The sequence below is a fragment of the Salmo salar genome, chromosome ssa09 (genome assembly GCF_905237065.1).
Source record: "Salmo salar chromosome ssa09, Ssal_v3.1, whole genome shotgun sequence".
NCBI lineage: Eukaryota > Metazoa > Chordata > Actinopteri > Salmoniformes > Salmonidae > Salmo > Salmo salar.
In genome coordinates this window covers 74,803,809-74,831,430 of record NC_059450.1, presented here as the reverse complement: position 1 = coordinate 74,831,430, position 27,622 = coordinate 74,803,809, and the positions used below count along the sequence as shown (strand labels likewise).

At 41.8% G+C, this 27,622-nt stretch overlaps 2 protein-coding genes across 3 annotated transcripts in view; both read right to left on the bottom strand.

The window, feature by feature from the left end:
* LOC106611879 (uncharacterized) overlaps nucleotides 1-15,051 on the bottom strand; it is a 67,469-nt gene extending 52,418 nt beyond the window's left edge. Inside the window, exons 1-6 of one of the 2 annotated variants that reach the window (XM_014212513.2) lie at nucleotides 14,763-15,051; nucleotides 14,114-14,452; nucleotides 13,497-13,751; nucleotides 13,152-13,289; nucleotides 2,256-2,355; nucleotides 1,785-2,134 (exon numbers count right to left, since the gene is read on the bottom strand). In XM_014212513.2, the coding sequence (XP_014067988.1) occupies nucleotides 2,131-2,134; nucleotides 2,256-2,355; nucleotides 13,152-13,289; nucleotides 13,497-13,751; nucleotides 14,114-14,452; nucleotides 14,763-14,811 (885 nt within the window). In that variant the 5' untranslated portion in view covers nucleotides 14,812-15,051 and the 3' untranslated portion in view covers nucleotides 1,785-2,130. Of the gene's footprint in view, nucleotides 1-1,784; nucleotides 2,135-2,255; nucleotides 2,356-13,151; nucleotides 13,290-13,496; nucleotides 13,752-14,113; nucleotides 14,453-14,762 lie in introns of those variants that run through there. The other variant, XM_045724019.1, reaches the window with a different exon arrangement.
* An 8,601-nt stretch (nucleotides 15,052-23,652) lies between these two features.
* Nucleotides 23,653-27,378, bottom strand: LOC106611880 (uncharacterized). The gene is made up of 4 exons (XM_014212514.2): nucleotides 27,045-27,378; nucleotides 25,593-25,925; nucleotides 25,261-25,371; nucleotides 23,653-24,018 (listed from the first exon to the last, which is right to left on the bottom strand). The coding sequence occupies exons 1-4, from the start codon at nucleotides 27,091-27,093 to the stop codon at nucleotides 23,816-23,818; spliced, it is 696 nt and encodes a 231-aa protein (XP_014067989.1). The 5' UTR covers nucleotides 27,094-27,378; the 3' UTR covers nucleotides 23,653-23,815.
* Between the last annotated feature and the right edge of the window lie 244 nt (nucleotides 27,379-27,622).

Below are 27,622 nucleotides of genomic sequence, written 5' to 3'. Positions count from 1 at the left end.
CCTTAACACTAATTCAGTAACTTCTGGTGGAGAAACTTATTTTCCTTGTACGTTCATTGTTAAATTCATCAACCAGCATCGAGCCGTGTGCCTTGTGCCTTGTTAAAAGTTAATTTGTGGAATTTCTTTCTTTCTTAATGCATTTGAGCCAGTCGTCCGGTACAGCTGCTGCTCTCATGCATTCTTCAATGTTACTTTCCTCGAAACAAGCATATAAGTATTTTAGCTCGTCTGGTAGGCTCATGTCACTGGGCAGCTCACGGCTGTGCTTCCCTTTGTAGTCTGTATTAGTTTGCAAGCCCTGCCACATCCGGAGAGCATCAGAGCCAGTGCAGTATGATCCAATCTTAGTCCTGTATTGATGCTTTGCCTGTTTGATGGTTCGTCGGAGGGCATAGCGGGAGTCCCTCTCCTTGAAAGTGGCAGCTCTACCCTTTAGCTCAGTTTGCAGATGTTGCCTGTAATCCATGGCTTCTGGTTGGGGTATGTACGTACGGTCACAATGGGACAACGTCATCGATGCACTTATTGATGAAGCCAGTGACTGATGCCATCGGAAGAATCCCGGAACATATTCCAGTCTTTGCTAGCAAAACAGACCTGTAGCTTAGATTCTGCTTCATCTGACCACTTTCTTATTGACCGAGTCACTGGTGCTTCCTACTTTAGTTTTTGCTTGTAAGCAGGAATCAGGAGGATAGAATTAAGGTCATATTTGCCAAATGGAGGACGAGCTTTGTACGCGTCTCTGTGTGTGGAGTAAATGTTGTCCAGAGTTTTTTTCCCTCTAGTTGCACATTTAACATACTGGTAGAAATGAGAAAAAACGGATTTGAGTTTCCAAGCATTAAAGTCACCGGCCAATAGGAGCGCTGCCTCTGGATGAGCATTTTCCTGTTTACTTATGGTCGTATACAGCTCATTGAGTGCGGTTTTAGTGCCAGCATCGGTTTGTGGTGGTATTTTGACAGCTACGAAATATACGATGAAAAATCTCTTGGTAAATAGTGTGGTCTACAGCTTATGCTGAGATACTCTACCTCATGCGAGCTAGACCTCCAGACTTCCTTAGATTTCGTGCACCAGCTGTTGTTTACAAATATACATAGACCGACACCCCTTGTCTTACCAGAGGCCGCTGTTCTATCCTGTCGAAAAAGCTTAAAACCCGGCAGCTGTATGTTATTCATGTCGTCGTTCAGCCACGACCTGATGAAACATATGATTTTATAGTTTTTAATGTCCCTGTCACGGATTCCCCCGGTACTGCTGCTCATTCCGTTCACCAGCTCCGGAGGTCTAGGTCATCACTGAACTGGACGATTACCCACAACCCTGGACTGTCTTGTCTCATTACGCACACCAGGTTCCCCTTCTCCCTGATTAGTATGTGTATATATGTGCCCTCTGTTCCCCATTGTCCTTGCTGATTATTGTTCCATGTCCGTTGGTTTCGTATTCCTGCGCCTGTCTCCTATCATTAAACAACATGACAGTCAGGTTGGTGGATATACGTGATCGTAGTTTGTCTATTTTAACTAATGAAAGCATGAGGTCAAAACATATCCTCTGTTTTTCTTTTCTAGCACCCTTTTCTATTCTTTTGAGCATTGATTAAATTAAGTGCATTATTTCTGTATCTCCTTTGGTTATTCCTTTTCATGGTTTTGAGTGCAAGTACCTTTTGAACTCTACATATTCGCTATCGCAAAATAAAAATGTGTTTGTGAAGGTCTTAGGTCACATTCGAATACGAAAGAAAATGTATTTTCAAAAACACAATAGCATTTTCATTAGTTTATATAACTGTATGTACAAATGAAAAACCATCAAAACACTACAATTCAAATGTTAAAATCCATTAACTAAACACCATCACAGAGATCATTCATTATTACTTTGTTAAGGGCAGGTCTTAAGAAACATTATGAAACTATGAAAATGTATGTCAAAAGAACTAAATACATGACTGTGCTTTGAGTTTGAGCTTGATTAAAATTAAAACAGCAATAAGCAGTATAACATCATCATTAGTCGTGGTCCCCATGGCAACTTTCATGACATCAACACCCCTCTTGGAGTCCCACCGTGATCCACCTGAGAGACTGCAAACACTCTGCTTACTCACCATCATCTGGAGAGAGAGAAAAAGAGAGTGAGCGAGAGTGAGCGAGAGAGAGAATTAAGAATAATAATACAATTTTACTTATCAAACAAAATACCTTAAACAAAAGGTACAATGATGCGTTACTGACCTTGTTTTCTTCTTGTAAAACCAGTATGATCCCAGACAGATTGTCAGCAGAATGAAGACTTCAGCAAGTTGGAAATAAACAAACACATTGAACCATGGTCCTGGGGGACAGAAGGGAGAGGTAGAACACCTACATTAACTAATCAGCTAATTAATCAAATCCATAAAAATGAACTGCAGTAAGATCTGCTTTCAACATAAAACCTACCAGCCCATGAGGAGATTTCTGCTGAATGTTCTGATAAAGGGAGACCGCAGTAAAATAATTAATTGTGGCTGGGACGTGTTGATGAAACTAAGGTTTCATGCCTCTTACCAGTGGTTGCCTCTATCACAGTTGTGGGGGCCACTGTTGTAGGGTATTATTAGCCTCAATCACCCACCCTGAAATCTTTGTCTCAATTTATTGTCTTTGAAAGTTGCGACAGTGTTTCCTTGCAAAGTTTTATTTACATACTTTTTAATTTGGATCCTGCATTGCGGTTAGCCTCAGTTGCTGTGACAGCTACTATCTGTCCCGGGATCCTGCCAGACCAATAAGCCTGAAGTTGTTTACCGTAGCTAGCTAATAGCCTAGCTGGTAGCTATCAGTATCAAACTAGCAACGTTTACCAACCCTTGTGTCTGGGACCTCAGAGATTTCCCATGCTAATTGTGGCTGGATTCCCTGCTGCCTGTTGCCTTTTCCCTGCAACCTGACCTGGCTGAAACTGCGTTGTATGGCGACCAACATTAGCCGATACTGTGACCAACAGTATGTGCAAAGACACTGATTTCGTGTGGATTTAAAGGAGGAAACATATTTCTGCTTTTCAGATTTAGCCATTTTTGTGAGCTCTTTTTTCATTTGTTCATCCCGTAAGGAGAGAGACACAGAAGCCAAGCTAGCCTAGCTGGCCGTATTTCTCAGATGGAGGTCATTATTGAACATTTTCAATGGTGCTGGAGCTGTGTTTATTTTGCTTTATTCTGGGACAATGTTGACCGCCCAGACTTTCAATGTAGCAACTGTTTGCATGCAGAGGACTGCAGACCAAAAATACATAAGTTTTCAGACCCCTATGAGACTTGAAATTGGGCTCAGGTGTATCCTGTTTCCATTGATCGTCCTTGAGATGTTTCCACAACTTGATTAGAGTCCATCTATGGTAAATTATATTGATTGGACATGATTTGGAAATTCACACACTAGTCTATATACAGTGGGGGGGAAAAGTATTTGATCCCCTGCTGATTTTGTACGTTTGCACACTTACAAAGAAATGATCAGTCTATCATTTTAATTGTAGGCTTATTTGAACAGTGAGAGACAGAATAACAAAAAAATCCAGAAAAACACATGTCAAAAATTTTATAAAATGATTTGCATTTTAATGAGGGAAATAAGTATTTGAACCCTCTGCAAAACATGACTTAGTACTTGGTGGCAAAACCCTTGTTGGCAATCACAGAGGTCAGACGATTCTTGTAGTTGTCCACCAGGTTTGCACACATCTCAGGAGGGATTTTGTCCCACTCCTCTTTGCAGATCTTCTCCACGTTATTAAGGTTTCGAGGCTGACGTTTGGCAACTCGAACCATCAGCTCCCTCTACAGATTTTCTATGGGATTAAGGTCTCTAGACTGGCTAGGCCACTCCAGGACCTTAATGTGCTTCTTCTTGAGCCACTCCTTTTTTGCCTTAGCCGTGTGTTTTGGGTCATTGTCATGCTGGAATACCCATCCACGACCCATTTTCAATGCCCTGGCTGAGGGAAGGAGGTTCTCACCCAAGATTTGACGGTACATGGCCCCGTCCATCGTCCCTTTGATGCGGTGAAGTTGTCCTGTCCCCTTAGCAGAAAAAGACCCCCAAAGCATAATGTTTCCACCTCCATGTTTGACGGTGGAGATGGTGTTCTTGGGGGTCATAGGCAGCATTCCTCCTCCTCCAATCACGGCGAGTTGAGTTGATGTCAAAGAGCTCCGTTTTGGTCTCATCTGACCACAACACTTTCACCAGTTGTCCTCTGAGTCATTCAGATGTTCATTGGCAAACTTCAGATGGGCATGTATATGTATTCTTGAGTAGTGGGACCTTGCGGGCGCTGCAGGATTTCAGTCCTTCATGGCGTAGTGTGTTACCAATTGTTTTCTTGGTGACTATGGTCCCAGCTGCCTTGAGATCATTGACAAGATCCTCCCGTGTAGTTCTGGGCTGATTCCTCACTGTTCTCATGATCATTGCAACTCCACGAGGTGAGATCTTGCATGGAGCCCCAGGCTGAGGGATATTGACAGTTCTTTTGAGTTTCTTCCATTTGCGAATAATCACACCAAATGTTTTCACCTTCTCACCAGGCTGCTTGGCGATGGTCTTGTAGCCCATTCCAGCCTTGTGTAGGTCTACAATCTTGTCCCTGACATCTTTGGAGAGCTCTTTGGTCTTGGCTATGGTGGAGAGTTTGGAATCTGATTGATTGATTGCTTCTGTGGACAGGTGTCTTTTTTACAGGTAACAAGTTGCGGTTAGGAACACTCCCTTTAAGAGTGTGCTCCTAATCTCAGCTTGTTACCTGTATAAAAGACACCTGGGAGCCAGAAATCTTTCTGATTGAGAGGGGGTCAAATACGTATTTCCCTTATTAAAATGCAAATCAATTTATAACATTTCTGACATGCGTTTTTCTGGATATTTTTGATGATATTCTGTCTCTCACTGTTCAAATAAACCTACCATTAAAATTATAGACTGATCCTTTCTTTATCAGTGGGCAAACGTACAAAATCAGCAGGGGATCAAATACTTTTTTCCCCCACTGTAAGGTCCCACAGTTGACAGTGCATGTCAGAGCAAAAACCAAACCATGAGGTCCAAGGAATTGTCCATAGAGCTCTGAGACAGTATTGTGTTGAGGCTCAGATCTGGGGAAGGGTACCAAAATATTTCTGCAGCATTGAAGGTCTTCCTAGACCTGGCAACCCGGCCAAACTGATCAATCGGGGGAAGTAGAGCCTTGGTCAGGGAGGTGACCAAGAACCCAATTGTCACTGAAATAGCTCCAGTGTTTCTCTGTGGAGATGGGAGAACTTTACAGAAGGACAACCATCTCTGCAGCACTTCACCAATAAGGCCTTTATGGTAGAGTGGCCAGACGGAAGCCACTCCTCAGTAAAAGGCACATGACAGCCTGCTTGCAGTTTGCCAAAAGGCACTTAAAGACTTTCAGACCACGAGAAACAAGATTTTCTGGTCTGATGAAACAAAGATTCTACTCTTTGGCCTGAATGCCAAGTGTCATGTCTGGAAGAAACCTGCCACTATCCCTATGGTGAAGCATGGTGGTGGTAGCATCATGCTGTGGGGATGTTTTTCAGCGGCAGGGACTGGGAGGCTAGTTGGGATCGAAGGAAAGTACAGAGAGATCCTTGGTGAAAACCTGCTCCAGAGCGCTCAGGTCCTCAGACTGGGGCGAAGGTTCACCTTCTAACAGGACAACAACCCTAAGCACACAGCCAAGACAACGCAGGAGTGGCTTCAGGACAAGTCTCCGAAAATCTTTGGAGTGGCCCAGGCAGAGCCCAGACTTGAAACCGATCGAACATCTCTAAAGAGACCTCAAAATAGTTCTGCAGCGATGCTCCCCATCCAACCTGACAGAGCTTGAGAGGATCTGCAGAAATGAATGGGAGAAACTCTACAGAATAGACAGAAATACCAATGGGGGTGGTGTTACAGTCTATATTCAGAACCACATTCCTTTAAAGCATTGAGACTATCTCATATTAAATACTGTGGAAGTAATATGGCTACAGGTTCATCTGCCTAACCTAAATTCCATTCTTATGGGAAGCGGCTATTGACCACCAAGTCCTAACAGTCACTATCTAGATAATGTGTCAAATCAAATCAAATTTTATTAGTCACATACACATATTTAGCAGATGTTATTGCGGGTTTAGTGAAATGCTTGTGTTCCTAGTGCCAACAGTGCTGTAGTATCTAACAATACACACATCTAAAAGTAAAAGAATGAAGAAATATATAAATATTAGGATGAGCAATGTCGGAGTGGCATTGACTAAAATACAGTAGAATAGAGTATATACATATATATTCAGTTGAGCAACGGGGTGGTAGTCGGCTAGTGATGGCTATTTAACAGTCTGATGGCCTTGAGATAGAAGCTGATTTTCAATCTCTTGATGCAGCTGTTTTTTACTGTTGCCCCTTCTTAACCACACTGTCTGTGTGGGTGGACCATTTCAGATTGTCAGTGATGTGTACGCCGAGGAACTTGAAGCCTTTCACCTTCCCCACTGTGGTCCCGTCGATGTGAATAGGGGCATGAATATGTCTGTAAATACTCCAGCCAGCTGGTCTGCGCATGCTCCAAGGAGGAGCCGGCATCCCCTGTACTGATGTTACTGTACTGTGTGATTACTTTACGGAGGGAATAACTACACTGCTGGCATTCAACCATATTCCCAATCACCTTGAAATGTTAATGCAGTGGTTCGGGCTTTCAGTTTTGAACCGATGCTGCCACCTATCCAAGGTTTCTGGTTTGGGTAGGTTTAAATAGTCATTGTTGTAACAAAATCACCTATACACTTCTGTCACGTCCTGACCAGTATAGAGGATTATTTGTTATTGTAGTTTGGTCAGGACGTGGCAGAGGGTAGTTAGTTTATGTATTCCGGAGTTTTGGGTTTCTTTTCTATGTTTGTGTTTCTATGGGTTTTCTATCGGTTCTGTTTCTATGTTAGTTACTTGGGGTATGGACTCTCAATTGAAGGCAGGTGTTTTCTAGTTGCCTTTGATTGGGAGTCCTATATATTAGGGTGTGTTTGGTCTTGTTGTTTGTGGGTAGTTGTTTTAGCACTGCTATACGTGTGTAGCCTGCTATACTGGTCCTGTCGGTCATTGTTTTCTTGTTTTTGTTCGTGGTGTTCACATTATAATAAATTATGAAGAGCACGCAATCCGCTCCACTTTTCCCGACAGCAATTTCAACATATCTTCTGACGAAGAGGATCGTGACAACTTCCTGATGAAGTCAGTCACCGTGTCCGTGTATACAGTTGAAATTGGAAGTTTACATACACCTTAGCCAAATACATTTAAACTCAGTTTTTCACAATTACCAACATTTAATCCTAGTAAAAATTCCCTGTCTTAGGTCAGTTAGGATCACCACTTTATTTTAAGAATGTGAAATGTCAGAATAATAGTAGAGAGAATTATTTATTTCAGCTTTTATTTCTTTTATCACATTCCCAGTGGTCAGAAGTTGACATACTCTCAATTAGTAATTGGTAGCATTGCCTTAATTGTTTGTTTTTTTAATGGGTCAAATGTTTCGGGTAGCCTTCCAAAAGCTTCCCACAAACTGTTGGGTGAATTTTGGCCCAATCCTCCTGACAGAGCTGGTGTAACTGAGTCAGGTTTGTAGGCCTCCTTGCTTGCACATTATTTTTCTGTTCTGCCCACACATTTTCTATAGAATTGAGGTCAGGGCTTTGTGATGGTCACTCCAATACCTTGACTTTTTTGTTCTTAAGCAATTTTGCTCTTAAGCAATTTTGCCACAACTTTGGAAGTATGCTTGGGGTCATTGTCCATTTGGAAGACCCATTTGCGACCAAGCTTTAACTTCCTGACTGATATCTTGAGATGTTCCTTCAATATATCTACATAATTTTCCTCCCTCATGATGCCATCTGTTTTCTGAAGTGCACCAGTCCCTCCTGCAGCAAAGCACCCCCACAACATGATGCTGCCAACCCCGTGCTTCACGGTTGGGATGGTGTTCTTTGGCTTGCAAGCCTCCCCCTTTTTTCTCCAAACATAACGATGGTCATTATGGCCAAACAGTTCTATTTTTGTTTCATCAGACCAGAGGATATTTCTCCAAAAAGTACAATCTTTGTCCCTATGTGCAGTTGCAAACCATAGTCTTGCTTATTTATGGCGGTTTTGGAGCAGTGGCTTCTTCCTTGCTGAGCGGCCTTTCAGGTTATGTCTCCTTCCTGAGCGGTATGACGGCTGCCTGGTCCCATGGTGTTTATACTTGCGTACTATTGTTTGTACAGATGAACGTGGTACCTTCAGGCTTTTGGAAATTGCCCCCAAGGATGAACCAGACTTGTGGAGGTCTACAATTTTTTTTCTGAGGTCTTGGCTGATTTATTTTGATTTTCCCATGATGTCAAGCAAAGAAGCACTTAGTTTGAAGGTAGGCCTTGAAATACATGCACAGGTACACCTCAAATTGACTCAAATGATGTCAATTAGCCTATCAGAAGCTTCTAAAGCCATGCCATCATTTTCTGGAGGAATAAAATGAAAGCAATCAATGCAGTGATATTTAAGTGATTTTGCACCCTAAAACACATAGTTGGCTGAAAAAGACAGATCCTCGGGTGGACCGGGCAAGCAATTGCTACTAACAGTCACTTTTCAGCCCTTTTTACATGTATATCCTACTACCAGTCCCTTTTATGTATAAATCCACCTCAACCACTCCAGTACCCCTGCACATTGAATAAGGTACTGGCACTGACCTGTATATACAACCACTCCAGTACCACTCCAGAATTTTCCAAGCTGTTTACAGGCACAGTCAACTTAGTGTATGTAAACTTCTGACTCACTGGAATTGTGATACAGTGAATTATAAGTAAAATAATCTGTCTGTAAACAATTGTTGGAAAAATTACTTGTGTCATGCACAAAGTAGATGTCCTAACCGACTTGCCAAAACTATAGTTTGTTAACAAGAAATTTGTGGACTGGTTGAAAAACGAGTTTTAATGACTTCGACCTAAGTGTATGTAAACTGCCGACTTAAATAGTTTGTCAATATTATTCTGAGCCTATCCGGAACATATTCCAGTCCGCGTGATCAAAACAAGCATGGATTCCGATTGGTCAGACCAGCTTGAGTAGACTATAGCACGGGTACTTCCTGTTAGATTTTCTGCCTATAGGAAGGGAGGAGCAAAACGGAGTTGTGATCTGATTTGTTTAAGGGAGGGTGGGTAGGGCCTTGTAGGCATCCCATAAGGGGGGATAATCGTGGTTGAGCATTTTACATTTACATTTTAGTCATTTAGCAGACGCTCTTATCCAGAGCGACTTACAGTAGTGAATGCATACATTTCATAATTTTTTCCCCCCGTACTGGTCCCCTGTGGGAATCGAACCCACAACCCTGGCGTTGCAAACACCATGCTCTACCAACAGAGCCAGCCGCAGCGACAGTACTACAGTCAATGTGTTGATAGAACTTCGGTTGCATTTTCCTCAAATTTGCATAATTAAAATCCCCAGCTACAATAAATGCGGCCTCAGAACATGTGGTTTCCAGTTTGCACAAAGTCCAGTATAGTTCCTTGAGGGCCGTCATAGTATCGGCTTGAAGGGGAATATACACGGCTGTGACTATAACCGAAGATAATTTTCTTGGAAGGTAATACGGTCTGCATTTTATTGTGAGGTATACTAGGTCGGGTGAACAAAACAACTTTTTGTACGTTATCAGAATCACACCATGAGTAGTAAATCATGAAACATACACCACCGCATTTCTTCTTCTAGAGTTCTATTTTCCTGTATGCGCAATGTACTGAACCCAGCAGGCTGTATGGACGGGGACAGTATATCTTATTCAGAGAGAGCAATGATTCCGTGAAACAGAGTATGTTATGCTCCCTGATGTCTCTCTGGAAAGAGATCCTCACCCTGAGCTCGTCTACATTATTGTCCAGAGAAATAACATTAGCAGGTAAAATACTCAGAAGCAGGGGATGGTTTGCAAGCCTCCTGAGTTGGACTAGAAGTCCACTCCGAATACCTCTTTTCTGCCGGCGTCATCTTGGAGCAGCCTCTGGGATAAGTTCAATTGCCCTGGCGGTACGAATAAAGGATCCAATTTGGGAAATTCCTGATCATAATGCTGGTGATTTACCACATCTCTGATATGCAAAAGTTTTTTCCGGCTGTATGAAATGACACAAAAAACATTCTGGGCTAATAATGTAAGAAATAGCACACAAAAAAACAAAATACTGCAGAGTTGCTTAGGAGCTAGAAACAGAGCTGCCATGTCTGTCAGCACCATCTTGCCATCTGGCTTGATAATGTATGTGATATCAACAGAGAGGTATATTTTCTGGGTGATTTCAATATTGACTGTCTTTCATCAAGTTGCCCACTCAAGAAAAAGCTTCAAACTGTAACTAGTGCCTGCAACCATTTTCAGGTTGTCAGTCAACCTGCCAGGGTAGTTACAAACAGCACAGGAATTAAGTCATCAACATGTATCACGTCTTTACTAATGCAGCAGAAATTTGCTTTAAAGCAGTATCCAAATCCATTGGATGTTTCACTCTAAAGCTTCTACAACTGTTAAAATTATGTCTGTGAGTATAACAGAACTGACATGGCAGGCGAAACCCAGATGACAAACCATCCCCCCCAAAAAATATTTCAGCCTACCACTGTTTTCAATGGCTGTATTACACTTGTGATTTTATGAAAGTTAAATATTTATCATTCTGTAGTTTGATTTTCGCGCTCTGCAATTTCACCGGATGTTGGCCAGGTGGGACGCTACCACCTGCCCATAAGAAGTTAAATGTCAATGGAGAGCTAACATTAATAATATGCATGTCAATCTCTCATGGCTCAAAGTGGAGGAGAGATTGACTTCATCACTACCTGTTTTTGTAAGAAGTGTTGATAAGCTGTTTAAACTAATAGCACACAGCTCAGACACCCATACATACCCCACAAGACATGCCAGCAGAGCTCTCTTCACAAAGCCCAAGTCCAGAACAGATTATGGTAGGCGCACAGTACTACGTACAGCCATGACTACATGGAACTCTATTCCACATCATCAGGGAACTGATGCAAGTGGTAGAATAAGATTTTTTTTTTTAAATGAAAATACACCTTATGGAACAGTGGCTACTGTAAGAGACACACACACAGGTACAGACAAACACATACGCACACAAACGCTAGCACGTGCACTCTACACACACGTACATTGTAATATTGTTGTATGGTCGTATTCTACATTTTGTATTGCAGATATGTAGTGGTGTAATAATGTTATATGATGTGCTGTTTATCTTTTGTTCCTTAATGTGTTTGGACTCCAGGAAAACTAGCTGCTGCCTTGGCAACAGCTAATGGGGATCCCTAATATATACAAATGCATATAGTTAACATATAGAAACCCTGGTGGCAATAAAACATTTAAAGGAATCACATATCCTATCACATAGAGTTGAGATGTGACAAATGCTATGATGCTGCTACTTCGAGAGGGTCGTTCTGTGAAATTAGTCCCTTTTAGGTAGTGTAACCTGAAAATGAATCACTAATCTCTCCCGCGGCTAGATGTTCTTTACCATTCGGCCATCAGATTTTCCATGAATGCTCCTTATAGGACACATCACTGCACTCTATACTCCTCTGTAAACTGGTCACCTCTGTAAACTGATCATCTCTCAAGACCTAATGGTTGATGCTTATTTATAAAACCCTCTTAGGCCTCACTCCCCCTTATCTGAGATATCTACTGCAGCCCACATCCAACACCCGTTCTGCCAGTCACATTCTGTTAACGGTCCCCAAAGCACACACATCCCTGGGTCGCTCCTCTTTTCAGTTCGCTGCAGCTAGCGACTGGAACGAGCTGCAACAAACACTCAAACTGAACAGTTATATCTCAATCTCTTCATTCAAAGACTTAATCATGGACAATCTTACTGACAGTTGTTGCTGCTTTGTGTGATGTATTATTGTCTCTACCTTTTTGCCCTTTGTGCTGTTGTCTGTGCCCAATAATGTTTGTACCATGTTTTGTGCTGCTACCATGTTGTGTTGCTACCATGTTGTTGTTACCATGCTGTGTTGTCATGGGTTGCTGCCTTGCTATATTGTTGTCTTAGGTCTCTCTTCATGTAGTGTTGTCTCTCTTGTGATGTGTGTTTTGTCCTATATTTATATTGTAATTTTTTTAAATGTTTAATCCCAGGCCCCCGTCCCCGCAGAAGGCCTTTTGCCTTTTAGTAGGCCATCATTGTAAATAAGAATTTGTTCTTAATGGACTTGCCTAGTTAAACAAAAGTTAAATAAAATCATTTTAAACACAATCACATATTATAAAGAGAAATCTTCAGAAATTACTTTGGCAAAGCAACAAAATAAGGCTTTACAATTGGACACATTTTGGGATTAAGTGGGTTAAAATCATCCTAGAAATCACAGAGTGTCACGTCCTGACCAGTATAAGGGGTTATTTGTCATTGTAGTTTGGTCAGAGCGTGGCAGGGGTGTGTTTGTTTTGTGTTGTCGGGGTTTTGGGGTTTTGTTCTATGTTTTGTATTTCTATGGTACATTGTTGTTGCTGATTGGGAGTCATACTTAGGTAGCCCTTTTTCACCTGTCGTTTGTGGGAAGTTGTTTTTGCATAGCTGTGTGTGTAGCCTGCAATACTGTGCGGTCATTCGTTTTCTTTTGTTAAGTGTTCAATGAAAGTTAAGATGAGCACTCAACCCGCTGCGCCTTGGTCTACTCCGTACGACATTCGTTACATAGAGGGTGACAAAGGGACATGTCAAAATGCTGCATTTTGGCACGTTAGCAACTCTTTATTCATATTAAAAGTCTGAGATATTGAATTCTCCATGTGGTCTATATTAAATAAAATATCACATAGCTAGTAATTTTGTGGAACGACCCTAGAGGTCATGATTATGACGATGATGATGATGACGATGACGTCAATCATAATCATCCTCATAATAATCATCATCATTATCAACATAATTTGGTATTATTTTGCATGATATAAACTAAACATAATGACACAGAAAATGTCATGCCCCGGGCACTTACCAGTGGAGGTTTTACTGATGGGAGCCTCAGTCAAGGTCACCACTGTTGAAGACTCAATACACAGGGTATTACCAATGGCATTCACCCACTCTGATATCTTTGTTCCATTGGATAAGGTGAAGGTAACATATATCAGCCCTGTAGGCAATCCAAACAACATTAATCACATGCATATCTGAATTACATGTAAATACTGGCAAATGGATAGTGCTGTTTCGAAACAGGTCAATTTTTATTGATAAGAATTGATCATTCATCATTATAATCATCATCATTATTATCATTAATCATTGATATTGTTGATCATAATGTATTTTTAACAAAGTAAATTAAACAGTAGATTACCTGGACAAGGTGAGATTCTCTTGCTGACAGTATCACTGCTGATGTGGTTTCTGACGGTACAGGTGAGATCTCCTGACAGGCCTTTCTTCAGAGTGATGGTGTTTGTCTCATCACCAGGAGAGGTCTCAGTGTCTCTCAGTGTCTGTCCATCCAGAGTCCAGCTGTACTGGGGACCATCACCCTCAGAGGAACAGGACACCCTCATCTCTCCATGGGACAGACACTCAGAGGACAGCTGAGGACTGGACACTGGAGCTGTGGGGGAAGAAGGATATGTAACTGTAGTAAGAGGGCATAACACATTAGAACACAACACCAGCCATTCTTCTTGAAAGCCACAGAAACTACTGTAGTCAACAGGAGCAGCAGATTCATGACACACAATGACTGCATTTCAAATAACCAACAGATGATTTAATGTTGATGGATGTGGTTATGACTCTATGTACCAACTACAGTAGACTATGAAAATAAAAATGACTCCATGGTTACACATAAAATGCATTTCTCATTATTTTTGATTATTAAGCAGTCACAAGTGTAGTTTAGCCAGAGCAATATGTAGAGCTTGTCAAAGTTACCACTTGTAATAATTATTTGGATAGTTAGTTATTTACCTTCGATGAACAGTTTTAGTCCTCTGATCCCTGATGATTTCCCTTCTGAATTAAATGTTTCTAGCAGATATTCACCAGAATCTGTACTTCTTGTGTTATTTAACCTAAATGTCCCATTGTTTATAAAGAAGTGTACTCTGTCTTTAGTGGGGGTGTCTCTTATTACCAGTATGTCCTTCTTCATTTTGAGTATCTCTGTATTAACACCAGTTGGGCCTTTATAAAATGAGAGTACATCAGATCCCGTGGCATCAGTCACCAGCTGGAGATAGACAGTTCCTCCCAGAGCTCCATAACACTGAGATCCATTCTGTCTAGCATCACAGGAAGTCTCCAAGCCTGAAGATCAAGAAGAAAAGACACTGTAGTGACTATCACTGTTCTAACCCATGTCAAGTCATGTATCATTTTACAGATGAGGATATAAGTAACTAACAGTATAACCAAACCAACAGCATCAACTTGATAGGGATCATTAAGTCAGTGATCATTATCATGGGACAATGAGTAAAGAGACAACTGTCTTCCACAGTGTTCTGAATATTGTCTATCATCATCTGTCATTTCTGCTTCGTGATATACAAGACTCCTGATATTATGTTCTGCATAAAAGAAGAGGGAAACCAACACATATAAAGATGTTTCTTACCATGAGACACTCCTGCTGAGATCACCAACAGTCCTAAAACAGCCTCCATGTCTCTTTACAACGCAGGGCCTCAGTTTATCAAAATAACTTCGGTACTTCAACAAAGTCCTCTATTTTCTAGTCAGAGCTGAATTTCCATAACCTGGCAATGTTTTACGGTACAAACAAAACCAATGCAAGGACAGTATGAGAGAGAGTTGTTCCTGCCACTCAGAATAATTCACCCAGTTTGTGACAAGCAGAAGAAGAAGTGTAATTTTGACCCTAACCATAGCTTCTGACTGAGAGGAAAGAGGAAGGGCCACGTCATCAAAGTCTCACTTCCTCATTATATAAAACAGCCAGGCTGCTGTGTGATGGATTTAGACAGGATGTCAAATATAGTATGTGATAAGTGATGCTACTTTTGAGTGTGATGAAGATATGTTGGCGCCTGAGAAAATAACACCTCATTGGTTGTGTCAGGGCAGTGGTCAGCTCTCACACACTGCTGTCCAACACTGACATGAAGACACTACCTTCTTCACAATTAGTAGGCTCTTTCACTCCATAAATGAACAAGTTAGAGAAAGATAGAAAGACAGGGATTTGAGAGGAGGAGAGGTGAGAGAAATAAGAAATGAAACAGAGGACCAGCAGATCAAAGTCCAATGTTTCCCCAATAGTGGTTTGTGACCCTGTGGTGTCTTCGGCTAGCTACAACTGATTCCTTTTGGGTTGAAGCTGTTGGCTAGACACAATAACATGTTGTAGCTGGAAATGGTTACTATGGCTGTATGATGAAACTTTAAAGGGTAAAAAACATGTTCAATCAATAACAGAAAGACTCACTACGGCCAGTGTATACAGTTGAGATGTTGTGTTGTTCATGTACTGCACCGTAGGGATGGTATTGGCCAGGTGATGAGTGGTGCCTGGTTTCCTCCAGACGTGGCGCTTGGCATTTAGGCATAAGAGTTCAATGTTGATTTCACCAGACAAGAGAATATTGTGTCTCATGGTCTGAGAGTCTTTTAGGTGCCTTTTGGTAAACTCCAAGCTGGCTGTCATGTGCCTTTTACTGAGTGGCTTCCATCTGGCCTCTCTACCATAAAGGCCTGATTGGTGGAGTGCTGCAGAGATGTTTGTCCTTCTGGAAGGTTCTCCCATCTCTACAGAGGAACTCTGTGAGAGTGATCATCGGTTTCTTGGTCACCTACCTGACCAAGGCCCTTCTCCCCCAATTGCTCAGTTTGGCCGGATGGCCAGCTATAGGAAGAGTCTTGGTGGTTCAAAACTTATTCTATAGAAGAATAATGGAGGCCACTGTGTTCTTGGGGACCTTCAATGCTGCAGACATTTTTTGGTACCCTTCCCCAGATCTGTGTCTCGACATAATCCTGTCTCAGAGCTCTACGGACAATTATTTCGACCACACGGCTTGGTTTTTTCTCTGACATGCACTGTCAACTGTGTGGACCTTATATAGACAGGTGTGTGCCTTTCCAAATCATGTCCAATCAAATTAATTTACCACAGGTGGACTATAATCAAGTTGTAGAAACATCTCAGGTATGATCAATGGAAACAGGATGCACCTGAGCTCAATTTCGAGTCTCATAGCAAAGAGTGTGAATATTTATGTAAATAAGGTATGTTTTTTTTAAATAAAATTAGCAAAAAAAACTGTTATCGCTTTGTCAATATGGGTATTGTGTGTAAATTGATGAGAATAAAAAATAATTTTATCCATTTTAGAATAAGGCTGTAACGTAACAAAATGGAGAAAAAAAAAGGGTTCTGAATACTTCCGAATGAACTGCATATGAAATGTATTAATTACACTGAGAACGTTGCAGTCAAAGTGACTGCTCCTTAGCTTGAAGGGGGTCCCTCGAGGCCCTGTGTTTATAGTATTTAAAAAAAATTGTGCAAGCAAGTGCACACATTGGATATTACCATTAGACAGTTCTTCTGACGTCATTAAAAGTCCAAACACCACAATCAGTGGATTCACTATTGAAGTTCCAAACTCGGATTAAAAACTAAATCAACCTGCCACATTGTGTGACTAGAATGTTTGAGCAAAACACTGTGATCGGACCAAGTAAATTGGCGTCACTCTAAAGCGGAAAGGTGGAATAAACGAGTCAGGAGTTGGCTTCTTGATTGAACACAGTTCTCTATTGAGGGATTTTGGTCAATACAAACACTCCAACATAATCAATGAAAATCTCCCAAGGAAAACCATACATCTTCTTCTACAGATCAAACAAGAACACAATACAATTATCTTTACACTATAACAAATGTCACAGGTTTGTCACCATCTTAATGGTTCTTCGTGGTTAGCGTCTCTCTCTTGGTAGTCATCTTCCAGAGATAGGTTTTTTTTTTTTCCCCCATTCTTGCTGGTTCCCTCCTCTCTCTTGTAGGGAAAAGATAATAAGTCATTAGTACCATCAGCTGTGCTTAATTGCCTCTGGTTACCTTGTCTCACATGCCTTGTTGGGCTACTATCCGAGAGCCCAGCCTGCCCTCTGGTGGTCCTTCCACAACACGCAATAGATTGTGTCACTTCAGGGAGGGGAAAGGAAGTGTTTGAACACATTTCTTGATCTCACTTCTTCATTTCACAGACCAATGCATGAAAATGTTGTAATGTATACGATAAGGCATTAAATAAGATACAACACAGGAGTAAGATACACCACTCACACAAGTGAACAAGAGATCTTGAGACTAGATTCACATGAGGGCTGAAAGAGGAAATGTGATACAGAAGAAATTGTCACTAAATTTAGTCTGTGAGAACTTGATGCCTCAAAATGAGAGAGATAGAAAGAGAGAGATGCTAAGTTCACAAAAAGCTACTTTTAACATTTCATTGTTTTGAAGTAAAATTTAGCTGAGTAAGAGCAGGACGTACCAAATCACCCCACTAAATGATTACATCTACACTGCATGATCAAAAGTATGTGGACACCTGCTCGTCCAACATCTCATTCCAAAATCATGGGCATTAATATGGAGATGGTCCCCCCTTTGCTGCTATAACAACCTCCACTCATCTGGAAAGGCTTTCCACTAGATGTTGGAACATTTCTGCGGGGACTTGCTTCCATTCAGCCCCAAGAGCATTAGTGAGGTTGGGCACTGATGTCGGGAGATTAGGCCTGACCCGCAGTCAGTGTTCCAATTCATCCCAAAGGTGTTCGATGGAGTTGAGGTCAGGGCTCTGTGCTGGCCAGTCTTCCACACCAATCTTGACAAACCATTTCTGTATGGACCTCGCTTTGTGCACGGGGTCATTGTCATGCTGAAACATGAAAGGGTCATCCCCAAACTGTTGCCATAATGTTGGAAGCACAAAATTGTCTTGTATGCTGTAGCGTTAAGAATTCCCTTTACTGGAACTAAGGGGCCTAGCCCAAACCATGAAAAACAGCCCCAGACCATTATTCCTCTTCCACCAAACTTTACAGTTGGACCTATGTATTGGGGCATGTATTGGGGCTCCTGGCATCCGCCAAACCCAGATTCATTCGTTGGACTGCCAGATGGTGAAGCGTGATTCATCACTCCAAAGAACGCGTTTCCATTGCTCCAGAGTCCAATGGCGGCGAGCTTTACAGCACCCCAGTCGACGCTTGGCATTGCGCATGGTGATCTTAGGCTGCTCGGCCATGGAAACCCATTTCATGAAGCTCCCGACGAACAATTCTTGCACTCGGCGGTGCTGTTCTGTGGGCTTGTGTGGCCTACCACTTCACAGCTGAGCCATTGTTGCTCCTTGACATTTCCACTTCACAATAACAGCATTAAAAGTTGACCTGGGCAGCTCTAGCAAGGCAGAAATTTTACGAACTTACTTGTTGGAAAGGTGGCGTCCTATAACGGTGCCATGTTGAAAGTCACTGAGCTCTTCAGTTTGGCCATTCTACTGCCAATGTTTGTCTATGGAGATTGCATGGCTGTGTGCTTGATTTTATACACCTGTCAGCAACGGGTGTGGCTGAAATAGCCGAATCCACTAATTTGAAGGGGTGTCCACATACTTTTGTATGCACAGTTTATATACCGTATACAGTAGGTCACCGTAGTTAGGTGATCAATATGAACCTACAAGTATATTTATCTTGTAGTGACATGGCCGGATGTCAACACTACATTTTAATAATTGTTCTTATGAACTATTGTGAGCTATCTAAAACTTACAGATACATAAGAAAATTGCTGTGCTGTTGGCATGGTTGCCTTGCTGTTTTGGTCTTCCGTGGTGATCACCCAATCTGATGTTGATGTAACATTGGGTAAGGTGCATGGCACACATTTGAGGACAAACAGAAATCAAATAGTAACTGAGATGTAAAAAGTTAATAGATTTTGTTTGATTTGAAAAGTTAATAGACAATGGGTAGAGACAGTCATTTCATGGGGACTAAATACGGAGTTTATTTAACTGTGGTTTAAAAAAAAAATCACTAAGAGGATATAGTAAACAAAAGGTTTACAGACAGACAACAATTATAAACTTATAAAACAAAATACCTTCAGATGACAGGTTTTCTTCATGTATGATCACAGACAGACTGTCAGCAGAATGAGGACTTCAGCAAGTTGGGAATAAAACAAACACATTTTACCCTGGTCCTGGGGGACAGAAGAGAGATATAACACTTAAATAAAGTAACCAGCTAAACATGATTACACATCCTAATAAATGATTTGACATCTGTCTCCCTTTCTTTCTCAGAGTCAGCATAGAGACTACATAAAGGGCCATAAAATCCTTCATTACTATTAATAATAATGATCATTATCTGAGGGGCGTTACTAGTAGTGCTGTTAGTCAAGCCCTGGGTGTGATTGCTGGGTTTGGAGGTCATTAGGGTTCATGGATGCCAAGGTAATATTTTACCAATACAATTTTTTTTATTATAAAATAATTTCTCTTTGGTCTCTCTCTGTGATTTCATAATTTTTCGTCAACTCGCAAGTGGCTGAACCTCACTGGAGAAATCATCAGACTGAGGGAAATAGCACCCCTCTATCTCATTATGTCTAGCCCATGTATCTGATGCTGTCTGGAACAAAAGAGTATGAGGTGTTGCCTCCATAGCATTTGATTGATGCCAGCAAGCATTTGGCCTCCCTTGATAAAAACAATTATAAAATAATTAGCCAATCATTGCCAATCCCCCCCCCCCACGGAGTCCAGTTTGGATTTGGCTTCAGACCAATCAAATCACTTCCTAAGCAAAACATAATTTTCCGAAAAAGGTGTCTGTTGCTGGTCTGCTTCTGTCCTGCAGTAGCTAGCTTGCTAAATCAGCCCTTTCCTAAGCCATGGATGGAAAGGGGGATTTGGACTTACAGTTTTTACTAAATTCTCTCTACAGGCCAATGATTTGGAAGGTGATTCTGATCTAACCATGAATTAATATGTTATGCCACTGGCCTGTGATGATTTAAGATTAATATGTAGCCTAGATGTAGCTTAGTAGGCTCACGTTAACTGGCTAGCTAACCTAGCTGGTTCGTTGTTGCCCATACGAGGAAGTTAGGCTAGCAGTCATTTTAGCTATGTAGCCTATGACAACAAAAACTAAAGGTGTACTGTATGATAGAGCCATAAACTGTTTTGCCAACATGAAAAAGAGGAGGATGGTATTGGAATTCAACTAGTCTAAAGGTGGTGAGTAAAAAAAATATGGTTTTACTTGTGCACGCACGCACGCACGCACACACACACACACACACACACACACACACACACACACACACACACACACACACACACACACACACACACACACACACACACACAGAAATCAGGTCCATAGACAGCCACCCCGTCCTGTACTCCCTGTTCACTCATGACGGCATGGCCAGGCACGACTCCAACACCATCATCATGTTTGCCGATGACACAACAGTGGTAGGCCTGATCACCGACAACGATGAGACAGCCTATAGGGAGGAGGTCACAGACCTGATTGTGTGGTGCCAGGACTACAACCTCTCCCTCAACGTGATCAAGAAAAAGGAGATGATTGTGGATGACAGGAAAAGGAGGACCGAGCATGCCCCCATTCTTTTTATTATTATAATATGTTTTTTTGGCCCTTTTTCTCCCCAATTTCGTGGTATCCAATTGATTGTTACAGTCTTGTCTCATAGCTGCAACTCCCGTACGGACTCGGGAGAGGCGAAGGTCGAGACACAACCCAACCAAGCCGCCCTGCTTCTTGACACGAGGCCCACTTCACCTGGAAGCCAGCTGCACCAATGTGTCGGAGGAAACACCGTACACCTGGCGACCGTGTCAGCATGCACTGCGCCGGCCCGCCACAGAGGTCTCTAGTGAGTGATGGGACAAGGACATCCCTACCAGCTAAACCCTCCCCTAACCCAGAAGACGCTGGGCCAATTGCACGCCTCCCCATTGGTCTCCCGGTCACGGCTGGCTGCGACAGAGCCTGGACACAAATCCAAAATCTCTAGTGGCACAGCTAGCACTGCGATGCAGTGCCTTTGACCACTGCGCCACTCGGAAGGCCGCACACCCCCATTCTCATCGACGGGGCTGTAGTGGAACAGGTTGAGAGCTTCGAGTTCCTTGGTGTCCACATCATCAACAAACTATCGTGGTCCAAACACACCAAGACAGTTGTGAAGAGGGCACGACAAAACCTATTTCCCCTCAGGAGACTGGCATGGGTCCTCAGATCCTCAAAAGATTCTACAGCTGCACCATCGAGAGCATCCTGACTTTGCATCACTGCCTGGTATGGCAACTGCTCGGCCTCCGACCGCAAGGCCCTACAGAGGGTAGTGCGTATGGCCCAGTACATCACTGGGGCCAAGCTTCCTGCCATCCAGGACCTCTATATCAGGCGGTGTCAAAGGAAGGCCCTAAAAACTGTCAAAGACACCAGCCATCCTAGTCATAGACTGTTCTCTCTGCTACCGCACGGTACCAGAGCGCCAAGTCGAGGTCCAAAAGGCTTCTTAACAGCTTCTACCCCCAAGCCATAAGACTCCTGAACAGCTAATGAAAGGGATACCCAGACCCCTCTTTTACACTGCTGCTACTCTCTGTTTATAATCTGTGCATAGTCACTGTAACTCTACCTACATGTACATATTACCTCAATTACCTTGACTAACCGGAGTCACCGCACATTGACTCTGTAGCGGTACCCCCTGTATATAGCCTCGCTTGTTATTTTACTGCTGCTGTTTAATTATTTGTTACTTTTATTTTACATTTTTTACTGAGCTACTTTTTACTTAACACATATTTTTTTTCTTAACTTCTTAAACTCGACATGACTGTTCTTTAAGTGTCCACGGACCACTCCAACTGGTTGGAATAGAGAAATATTGTTACATTATTCAACCTTTTGACGTCACCGTACTGCAAAGTATTTCTCTGTGGTAACAAAGAGATTCTCAACCTTCATTTTGGCTGAGTGGGGTAAAGAGTTTTAGGTATTTATGACCGTCATAAACCTGTGGTGGGAAAGAGAGAGAGGGCTATGATCCTCACCCCAAAAGGGCACGTTGTGAAAATGTTTAAATGTTTAAATTGAAATGGTGCTGGAATAGCGGAGGCAGAGCTCCTGTTATCTTTATGCTGATGTGCGGTACCTCTGTGGTTCTAAATATGTAGTTGTTTAGTAAAATATTTAAAAAATGTCCTTGCTTCACCATGCTGCAGGTCATATAACTGTTTGTTACATGTAATATTTGCTTTGTGGACTTGACTGGACAGACATTGCTCTCCGGTTTTGTGATGAAACAAACATATGTGTAGTTTAATCAAGAATAATAATGGACTGGATTTATATAACTCTTCGTGGGGGCTCAAACCTTGTTGAATTGGGTTTCTTATTGGATGCAAAATAAGATGTCCTTTAGAAAACTGTTTGACACATTCTGCCATTGACGATAATAGTGAGGATTGTGTTTAACAGAATTGTACACCACAGGGACATCTTAATTACAAACTTCTGCAGTGAATGACAACTGTTACTACTGTTACCACTATTACAGCTGTTACCACCGTTACTACAGTTACTACCGTTACCACTGTTACCTATGTTACTACTGTTACCACCGCTACCATTGCTACCACCATTACTACTGTTACCACTGTGACCACTGTTACCACCAATACTACTGTTACCATTTTTACCACTGTTATAATTGTTACTACTGTTACCACTGTCACCACCGCTGCTACTTCTACCACCGGTACCACCGATACCACTGTCACCACTGTTACCACTGTTACCACCGTTACTACTGTTACCACTGTTGCAACTGTTACTACTGTTACCACTGTTAAAACTGTTACCACTGTTACTACTAATACTACTGTTACCACTGTTACTACTGTTACCACTGTTACCACTGTTACCACTGTTACTACTGTTACCAATGTTACCACTGTTACTATGGTTACTATTGTTACAACTGTTACCACTGTTACCACTGTCACTACTGTTACCACTGTTGCAACTGTTACTACTGTTACCACTGTTACTACTGTTACAACTGTTACCACTGTTACCACTGTTACTACTGAAACTACTGTTACCACTGTTACTACTGTTACCACTGTTAAAACTGTTATCACTGTTACTACTGATACTACTGTTTCCACTCTTTCTACAGTTACTACTGTTAATACTGTTACCACTGTTACTTCTTGTACCACTGTTAAAACTGTTACCACTGTTGCCACTGATACTACTGTTACTACTGTTACTACTTGTACCACTGTTACTGTTGTTACTACTGTGTAATAATATGTTGTAGATGGAAATGGTCAGTATGGGTGTATGTTGAGACTTTAAACACGTTCAATGAAATAACAGAAGGACTCACTACGGCAAGTGTATACAGTTTAGTTGTTTGATGTTTATATACATTTCATGAAAATATGTACAGAAATATGGAAAAGTTAGATAAAATTATTTAAAGTAAAAAAAGAAGCAACAGAGCATCAATACTATGTCTAAACATCAACCATTCATATCCCGGCCTACATTGAAGAACCTCTCTCATTGGCCAAGCTGTATTCCAGCATACACAGTCTCCTCCCGCCCCTCAGGTCTGTCTCTCTCTGTGGTTGGTCTGGAACCCTTCAATACTACTACCTGTCCATACTCCACATCCTCTGGAACCTCCCTGTGTTTCTCCATCTTCTTTAGAATATTGATGTCAGCATGTTCCAGTTCTGGACTCTCATCAGCATCTGTGGGGACTGGGGAGATGTGACATGAGTGTTTGGAGGGGGGGTTGACTACTGCACAGATCATTTGTAGACAATTACGCTTTGAGGGTCAAAAGCCTACTTAATGGCCCAGTGCAGTCCAAATCATGTTTTTTCTGTGTTTTATATCATATTTTACAACAGCTGATGAAAATAACACTGTAAAATTGTGAAAACATTTGATCAATGTAATTTCCTGGTTGAAAATACAATCTACACAGGACATTCGATTCAGCATGTTTGCATGGGCAGGAGTTTCGGCTTTCCATGGTGACCTCACCATGTGGTAAATTGGTTAATAGACCAATAACAAAAGAGTTCCAAACCTCTCTGTCAGGTTGTGCGCTACAGGTAGAGAAGTCATGAGCAGGAGAGCACAGAGTTGATCAGGCGTACACTTTATTTGGCAGAAGCAACAACAGACGGACACAACTGCGTCAAAACCTCCAGCCAAATAGCAAAAGTGAAAAGCGAGACCACATTCACAATAATTCAAATGTTTAACAATAAACATACTTCGGGTTAAACAAGGTACCTGGGGGAAAAACCAGCCTGGCGCGTCACACAAAACACGTAACAAAACAATTCCATACAAAGACATGGGGGGAACAGAGGGAATATATATGTAGTGTGATTAGGGAATGAAAACCAGGTGTGCGGGGAAACAAGACAAAACAAATGGAACAATGAAAAGTGGAGCGGCAATGGCTAGAAGACCGGTGACGTCGACCACCGAACGACGCCCAAACAAGGAGAGGAGCAGACTTCTGCCGAAGTCATGACACTCTGCCAATAACAGCTAGTTTTCAGTTGTCCACTTCCCACTCAGACCAGTCCCAGGCAGTCCTAGCAAAATTCTTGCTTTTGAAATAATGATTTGCTAAAACGCTATTTTTGCCCATTTGAATGGCAATCTATTAGAGTAAGGTACTTAATTCTTACCCAGAAATGATTTGATATTGATATAAAAACAGCTGCATTGGGGCATTAAGCACTAATGTTGATTCACATAGATTCACCTACTTCACATGCACTTGGCCTATCTGTAGATCTGGAAATAGCCCTATTGAAATGTATCTATGCCGACACTATGTGAAGTAGAAAAGCCCACATAAAAAGTTCTAAAGTGAGCAATAACACTGAAACAACAGTCACATGAGCTGACTGAATGTGGTAACAATCAGTGTACTGTACATAGTATTCTTTGTTTGTTAGATCTGTCGCACCACTGACCTGGAGCCTGTGGAGGTGTCCTCCTCTTGTGAATACAGTAAGCTCCCACTACCACGGTTAGGACCAGGACCACAGCTACTAGTGACCCTATGACAGTCCCATAAGATCCTCCTGCATGATAAGGTGGAGAGAAATGGGGGAGAAGCATGAGGGTTAATGTATGTAAGCCGTCAAAGGAGCATTTTACACCCCAAAAAACATTTGATCATATATTTATCATTAGTCCATGTTTGACACAGTCCTTCACAAATGCATGTCAACACTCAAGAAGCTTTTAGCTTCTTTGGAAGATTCTTATTTGGCAAAGAGATATGAGCTTTTTAGCTCCTCACCTCCAATTATCAGTTGTACTCCTCCGGTGCACAAACGTGTTCCATGTGAATTATAGATTTCTAAGAGATATTCACCAGAATCACTCTTTTCTGTGTTAGATATCCTAAATGTCCCGTTGTTGATAAAGAACTCTGATCTTGCTTTAATGGAGTCATGGAAGCTCACTGTGTTGTTTTTCATGCTGAATATCTTTATACTAGCACCAGTGGGGTCTTTTTTAAATATGAGTTCAGACCCTGTGGCATTATTCATCAGCTGAAGATAGACAGTTTCTCCCAGAGCTCCGTGACGTGACATGTTCTGTCTAGCATCACAGCATTTCTCCTCCATGCCTGAGGAAAGGAGAGGAAAAGGACACTTTTGTTGACAGTGATTACTGTTATTCTTCATCTGAAACTCTAATAAAATGTCATTTTGTGACATTATGAATTGCCAAGCAGCAAATCACCCTGCATCTCTCTGCTGGCTTGCCTCTGAAGCTAAGCAGGGTTGGTGCCTGGATGAGACACCAGATGCTGCTGGAAATGGTGTTAGTGTCTGTAGGATGTACCTTGTCCTCTAGTCTAATTTTTTATATTCATATCCCAGTGCAGCAGGGCAGTGATTGGGGACATTGCCCTGTGTAGGGAGCAGTCTTTCGGATGGGACACTAAACGAGTGTCCTGATTCTTTGTGTTCACTAAAGATCCCATGGCCCTTATCGTAAGAGTAGGGGTGCTAATCCCAGTGTCCTGGCTAAATTCCTAATCTGGCCACCTAATCATCCCCCCTACTCTCCCCTGTAACTATTCCCCAGTGTCACGTCCTGACCAGCAGAGGGAGTAGTTGTTTAGTATTTGGTCAGGACGTTGCAGAAGTTGTGTGTTGTATGTAGTTTCTAGTTGTTCTGTTTCCGTGTTAGTCTGTGTGACTCCCGATCAGGAACAGCTGGATATCGTTGTTCCTGATTGGGAGTCATATATTAGGTGTGTGTTTTTCTCCTGGGGTTGTGGGTTGTTTATTTTACACTGCTAAAGTATCGGTATAGCCTGTAAAACTGTTACTAGTCGTTCTTGTTTATTGTTTTCCCGTGTTCACTTTATTCAAATATAATTAAAGATGAGCATACATATCCCGGCTGCGTTTTGGTCTATTCAACACGGCTACAATCGTGACACCCAGGTCGTTGCTGTAAATGAGAATGTGTTCTCAGTCAACTTACATGGAAAAATAAGGGGTAAAAAAACATCTAATTTGACAAGTAAATAATTTAAGATTGCTTGTGAAGTATTAAAGCTATCAAACATGATATGCTCTGCGATAGGCCTATTACATTGAATTGTGTCTGTATCTTTTCTCCTCATAATAACACAGGATTGAACTCTGCTGTAATTATTCAGTTACCCTTTATAACACTGCCTTATTGTTAGAACGTGCATGACCTCCATAGACAACCAACTGTAGCCTCTTACCATTAGAGAGTCCAGTTAACATCACCAGGAGTCCAAACACCACAAGCATGTTGTCTTCACAATGGCCAACCACAGTGTTGGAAACTGTAGATTCACTATACAAATCTCAAATTCAGATTCCAAACCTGCCACACCGTGTGACTAGGATGTTTGAGCAAAACACGCGATAAATTATGTCACTTCAGGGATGAAAAAGGAAGTGTTTGAACACAGTCTTGATCTCACTTCTTCCTTTCAAAGACCAATGCATGAAAATGTTATATACGATAAGGCATTAAATAAGATACAACAAGAAGTAAGATACACCACACACACAAGTGAACAAGAGATCTTGAGAATAGATTTGCATGAGGGCTGAAAGAGGAAATGTGATACAGAAGAAATTGTCACACTACATTTGGTCTGTGACAACTTTGTATTTCTCTACCACAGACCGAGCCCTGTGGTAGGTCCATGTCAATCTACACTGTAAGTTATTTAGTCAATTCTATGCCCTTATGTTAGTGTTTCTCTTCTACTAACTTGGTCTCAAGTGCTAGTTTCACTGGTGCAAGGAAGGTTGAGAAACCTCGTGTGGG